At 39.9% G+C, this 6,908-nt stretch overlaps 1 protein-coding gene across 1 annotated transcript; it reads right to left on the bottom strand.

Annotated features, from left to right (window-relative positions):
- Positions 1-2,839: 2,839 nt before the first annotated feature.
- On the bottom strand, positions 2,840-6,654 carry LOC103709152 (serpin-ZXA-like). The gene is made up of 2 exons (XM_039114351.1): positions 6,228-6,654; positions 2,840-3,795 (listed from the first exon to the last, which is right to left on the bottom strand). The coding sequence occupies exons 1-2, from the start codon at positions 6,615-6,617 to the stop codon at positions 3,013-3,015; spliced, it is 1,173 nt and encodes a 390-aa protein (XP_038970279.1). The 5' UTR covers positions 6,618-6,654; the 3' UTR covers positions 2,840-3,012.
- Positions 6,655-6,908: the final 254 nt, after the last annotated feature.

Genomic DNA, 6,908 nt, shown 5'->3' with positions numbered 1-6,908 from the left:
TTTTTTCGCGGCTTTACAAAATTACACTCCAAGACAGTCCAATATCATCATATCATGACAATAAAGCATAATCAAAATCAAGTTAATGGTTCCTATGTGAAATATATTGGTAAAAGAAAGATCAGTGAATAACCTCAAATAATTTCAAAATACAAACAGAAAGCCCAGGAAAAGGACATGATATAGGTAATTAGATTACCCAAATTCATGGCACTGCATTCCATTTTTTTCCAAAAGAAAAAGAAAAAAGAACATCAAACCATTGATCAAGCAAATGAATTCAAGAATGGAATACCTGGTGGCTGTCTTTCTCCTCCCCAAAGAGTGTCTCAGAAAATCAAATTACAAAAATAAACATGATATTCTTTATCATAATTTCCAAGATATCTCATCCATTTGATGATTCATTAACATTTCAATAATACAATTAAAAAATTATGAGGCAATACTTATGCCTACTCGTCTAATGATGCCAACGTGAGAAAAACAAATGCAACCTTGCAGGGAAAGTCATGAGAAAAGCATCTAAACGCCTTTTGGGCGCATTCATCTCCAGACTACCAATGATTGTATAATTAAAATGTTGTTAGGAGCTTCCTACCATATTGGTTGAAATGTCCTTGGCGAGTTGGCATCTGAGTAGTTTCATATAATGAATGCTAAGTAGATGATGTCTAATCTTTAACTCCATATAAGGCTGGAAATGGGATCAGGCCGGCTCGAAGCCTAGGGGGCAGGGCCAACTTTGGGTCGGGCTACGGGCTATGTCCGACAAAATTTTGGACTGAGTTCGAGTTTAATTATAGAGCTCATTTATTTTTCAGGCCAGACTTGAATAGATCATTGGCCGAGACGAGCCCAAGCTAGAATTCAAACATGAACGTACCCCGGTTCGATTATTTAGGCTTATTCCAAAATAGGCTTGTTCAATACTCTGGGTTCAATTAGGTTAGTGGGCTAGTGAAGTTTAAAGTATGTTTAAGTGGTTGAATATTTTATTTATTTTATATTAGCCTTAATTTGATAGCTGGATATTGAATTATAACTAATTTATTTTGACCGTCATTTAAAAGATTTTTTTTTCTTTTAGTTTCAGTGCCAGTCCAGTTTTTAGTCCAAATAAGTAATTCGGGCCGGCCCAATTCGGTCGGGCCGAGCTCGTGCCTAGTTCTTTCAAATAGTTTCGGTAAGAATTAATGATATATTATTCTGAATGCTTGCCCTCGAAAGCAGTTATCAAACATGTCTGAGAGCAGTAAGAATTTTGATCAGAAGTGATCCAAGACAATGTGGCTTCTTGTTTTGGTAAACATGTCCATTTGAAGCTCAGAGATGCATAGCTACAAGAACATGCCGAGTTTTGATGATTGATCTTTATAGTTTCCACATACAAACGGAACAGATAAATGCTGACTATATGTAGAATTTAATTTTCGGAAATAAGGAGCCTGCTAAAGATTACTCCTCCAGAGCAAACTACGTAACATCAACAGTGACATTAGCCAGATTTTTTTTTTCAAAAAAGAAAGGAAAAATAAAGGTTGCAGAGATACCTTTGTTTGATAGTGCTCATGCATTTCTGAAGGCCAATGACAATCAATTCACAATTAATTCAAATTTCAGAAAAATTACTTATACCAAATGATTCCATCCATTCCTTGGATACCAATCACAACTACTTTATGCACAATAGTAGAACAACTGAATGAGGGTCTCCCCCGCCAGCGGGGCTTGCCGAGCGGTGGAGGAGGCCATTTACCATGCCCTCTTCAGCTGCCCTTGGGCGGCTCAAGTGTGGCGATGCGCGGAGCTCGCCCTTGACGTTAGGCAAGGCAGGTTTCCGTCAGCGGTTTTCCTCATGCGGCTGAGGGTGGCCATGAGGAGGCCAGACACGGTGAAGTGGGGGGTTCGGTATACCTATTTGGCCTATCATACTTGGCTGGATAAGAATGCTCGGGTCTTCGAGGATAGGTGGCTACATTCAAAGGTGGTGGTGGCCAGAGCCTTGCTTTATGCATCAGAGGTCATCAGCAGTGCACTATCCTCTTCCCCTGAGATGGCTAGGGACATCTGGGTCTCTAATCCAGCTGAGTCAGCGATCAGGTTTGTCTTAGTTTCCTAGAATACCCTACCCCCTTGCTTTCTTAAGGTAAATTTTGATGGTAGCACTACTGAACGCGGTGAGAGAGGGAGTATGGATTTTGTCATCAGAGATCCCCATTCTAGGTTTGTGGCGGCAGGCGGGTGATGGGTTTTCGACACCTCTATCACTGGAGTGGAGTTGCGAGCAGCATGGGAAGGCATCTCTTTTGCGAGGCACATTCTAGGTGCAGAGTGCATCCACCTGGAGAGCGACTCGGCTTCTGTGATTGAGAGGATCCGTGCATGAGATTCTGAGTCGGACGGGCAGGCCTTGCTCCTTAACATACAACGGATGGCTAGGGAGTGTGGCTCCTTCAGGACCATTTATGTTTACCAAGAGGCTAACATAGCGGCCGACTATGTGACCTCTTACGCGGCGCATCACTCAAAAGGTTTCCTTTGGGTGACCTAGGCGGATGTTTCCTTTTTGTTAGGTCAGTGTCTCTTGTTTGATCTGAATGGCGGTACTAATATACATATGGTCTGAGGGGCCGGTGTACAAAAAAAAAAAAAAAGAAAGAAAAGAAAGCAAGAATGTAATAAGCAACAATTAATTTTGTGATATTTGAATCGATTTTCAAAGTTTTAGTCTTAGCAGCTACTACCAACTGTCTAGCATTAGGTAATAAGTGATCCCAGCAAGATAACCATGGGAATTAGCAATATTAAGACCACGAGACTAAATAGAAGATAGAGATTAGAGCTATTTATAATCAGTGAAGACTATTAAACAACAAAAATAGAGTCAGCTAAACATTGATGTGGACTATCATACGATCATAACATGTCTAGATGATATCATTCATCATGTAATGCATACATCTCTCACAGTCAGTACACTCGGAAGAACTTTCAACTCCATCTGGAGATTTACCCAGCAAGCAAAGGATTGATCACATGCCCAACAAAAAGCACAACTCCAGTAATGTCTTCTCTGATCAAAAACAAAAATGGGTGATCAGCCACGAAGTCCAGAGGGTTCCGTACTGCTGAACACTTCATCAACACTGCAGCTGTAGCAGCAGCAGCTTCAGTTCCTTCCTCAGTGACTTCGATAAAAGCTTTGTGAAAAACTGATGACACAGAAAGTTTATGACCTACAGGCGAATCGACCATCTCTGTCAGATCCCCATTCCCACTAAAAGGCAATGCCAGTCCCAAATCTTTCAAAACTTCAGATGCTTCAAACCCAAATGATATCTTGAACCTGGGGAGCTTGAAATCTCCCAGTTTCACCTTTTGAGTCGGAAGGTGCAAATTTAAGAAGTCAGATTCTGAACTCAACTTCTCTGCCAAACTCCACAGACCATCTTGTGCATCAGGTAGAAAAATGTACATAGAAAATTGCCTTCTATCCTCACCCTGCTCATAAGGAAGCCTAAGGACTTTGAAACCATTATGCGCAGAGACAAATTGCGTTTTTTTACTAGTCATAAAAGGTACTTGAACTGAGCTTCCATTTAGCAGGTGGAATGCAGAGTCTTTAGTTGAAGATGCATCAAACTTTTCATCCCAGGCTCCCTTAAAGTAAAGTGCATTACCCAACACCAATCTGGTAGTACTGTCAACAGATCCAGAAGGAAGGAGCTCTTTGATAAGACCAGCTGTAACACTCTCAACCCATGAATTAACTTCATTTGCGACTTCAGCAGCCTTCACCAATGGCAAAAGAGGGCCATGACACCACCATCAACAACAGAACATTGATAGAAAAGTGAACATCATTAAAAACATCATATTATCATCATCATAATCGAATCCATAACATTTAACTCTTTTGTAGTAGCACCAGCAATTTATCAATAATGCTAAAAGTTTGGACACCTAAAGTGAGAGGCATAAGCAAAACCCAATTATTTTTCAAAAAAAAGGAATCGTGAGCACATAAAATAGCCTATTTCTGTCATTAAGAAGTTCTTATATGTGATAACTTTTCTTTCGTTCATGTAAGGAATAACAAGAAACCTTGGTACTGCTTGCATTCTCATATATTCCTTTTGAAAGAAAAGGACACAGCCACTGAAAAATTAGAATGCCCTTATTCCTGGTAAACACGGGTGTGTATTAGACTGATAGACAAATTGGTCCTTTGCTAGCTTAAAGACCCAGATCATTAAAGAATAATAATAAGGTGAAATCAATTTTCTGCATGCTCTCGTATATTATACTCTCCAGGATTCAGTAATAATCATTGTTATCAAAAGAATTTTGAACTTTTCTATCACACTCGAGATTATTTAATTCTGGAGCATATAATATATGAAAACATGCAGAAAAACTGATTTCAGGATCCCGGAAACTTCATATTCAAACAGAAAATTATCACTCGAGATATCTTGCAAGGTAACAGAATAAAAGATAATTTTTGAAAAAAAAGAGGATACCAATTTGATAATAAAGAAGGCAAACTAAGTGGCAGCTGTAAAATGAGAAAAGATTGATGCCATGGAATTAACAATTGCCTAACTCACAAGTTTACAGAATGTGAACCTATTTGGGTCTGCAATATAGCGATTGGTAGAATTTGGAGCTCAAAACAGTTAAATTAAAAGGGCATAGTGCTTCATGATAATAATTGTGGACAACTAGGCACTAAAAAAAAGTATATGAAGGTCCAAAGGAGCGTACTGTACCGTACCGGTTCGGTACCAGTATCCGGTACGGGTGGCGTAGCGACATTCGATATGCCAAAAAATTCCGTACCGTACTATACCGATATTGTGCTAGTATGACACCGGTATGGGGTTTGGTACCAAGACGGCGAATCTTGATTACATCAATACGTATTCACACACACACACATACACAAAAGATCTAAACTATGTCCAATTTTTAGAAGGTTTATGTATTGGATTCTTCTAGACACTTGGTCACTTGATACTCATGTTCGAGTGACATTGCCCTAAACTTTTATGCAGATAGGAATAACATCAGATGTCGCAGTTGGATTGTCTTTCCAGAGACAATAGAATGGCTGCACAAAACCCAAGGTAGCAGAATTGCTTAATAACAGATTAGTAAATGATGAAGGCAAGTGTTTCTCACATATGATCAAGATGGATTAGTATAGTTACAGCATTACCATCACGATCTCATAAGTTACAGACACAAATAAAAATAAGGACAAATGAAGATTAAATTTACTCAAAGGCTATCAAAATTAATCTCTTTTCACATATTAAAACATGTTAATTCTTTATGCAGACACAGAACTTGATCTAACTATATCATGCGATGATGCATCCAAGTCCAGTTTACCTTTGCAAGTATTATATCAACTAAGTAACGTAGGTACCAAATTATGAATTATAAGACCACTCTGAGTTTTTTTTCTATCTTCTAGAAAGCATATGAATCTAACCTTTCAGTTCACTGTAAGTAAACAGAAACAGAGGCTCCATGGAGCCGAAGCGGAAAGGCCTTGAACCAGTAAATGGCTAGGCCTAAGGCTGAAAATCCCAAACATCCCGAATAAAGAGCAGTCACCATATAAACAACCAACCAGACGGTTCTCCAAAGACACGGAATAGAAGAGTGAACCAAAAAATAATGGAAGGTACTAAGACTAAATCCTAGTTATTTGATGCTGGATTAGTTCAGTGGCTAATTCTGATACGTTAGATCTCTAAAATTCGTTAGATCTCTAAAATTAACATCATATTCATCTTTGGAAATAAAAGGTAGTGACTGCTATGAATTTACTCAAATAAGAACTAGAGACATAACAAACAGTGTGACATTTTTCTTTTCACATCATAGCAGCTCAGTGCTCAAGATGTTAACGGTGTAATATTACCCAAAGCATCTTTAATTATGTGATTAAATACAACGAAATTGGGAAGTATGAATCTCTTTCTCATAAAGATCAAATTTTTGACTGTCAGCTTCGCCCAAATCTAGATTTCCTTTTTAGAAACTTTGTAAATCCAGTAGAAAAATTATATAATCATGTAAAGATTAAAAAGTATCAGTAAATAACAAATTAAATAACAAAATCTAAGAACTCGGAGGTTATTTACTCCCCCAAATCTAATTTTTATCTACTTTTAGTGAAAAAGCGAAAGAAATAAGAACAAAACTCTCACCTTTGCTTGGAAATCGACGGCCTTGGCCTCGGCCTTGTAAGTGGAAGTGACGAGCTCCTTGAAAGAGGGCTTCAGGGAGAGGGAGGCGTCGACCCAGACGCCGTTGGCGAAGCAGACCCGTGGCCCGCCGGCGGCCGAGCCGTCGGCGAGGACGAGGGCGACGATCTGGGAGGAGAGCGCGTTGAGGTCGCCGGCGGCGGGGGATCGGAGGAAGGAGAGAAGCTGGTCGAGTGTGGGGCCCTTGGCGCCGGCGGCGACGAGGGCGAGGACGATGTGGACGGAAAGCGGGGAGAAGGCGACGTTGGCGTCGGGCGCGGCGGCCGAGCCGACGTGCTTCGCGAGCTGGAGTGAGAAGGCGGTCTGGTTTCCGATCGACTCGCGTAGGTCCATTTTGGGAATAAAATTTCTCAAACAATTCTCTCCCTACAGGAAGAAAAGAGACGTGAGGAGTGAGAGGATCCTTTGGTAATATAAATGGTCGTTCTTTTGCTAATTATTTACAGATCTATCTAGTGGGTAACCTAGATATAAAGCCAAAATACCGAGGGTATTTATGCCTAATACGTCGAACAGAGTAAAGAAACGCCGAGTGCTCGCAATTAATTGATGCTGTGCTTGTTAGTAACGCTAATTTTACGATCAGCCAAACTACAGTTTTTTTCACAATATTTTTCTTTTTAT

Source organism: Phoenix dactylifera, chromosome 16 (genome assembly GCF_009389715.1).
Source record: "Phoenix dactylifera cultivar Barhee BC4 chromosome 16, palm_55x_up_171113_PBpolish2nd_filt_p, whole genome shotgun sequence".
In the NCBI taxonomy this organism is placed as follows: Eukaryota; Viridiplantae; Streptophyta; class Magnoliopsida; order Arecales; family Arecaceae; genus Phoenix; species Phoenix dactylifera.
This window is presented reverse-complemented; position numbering and strand designations above follow the sequence as displayed.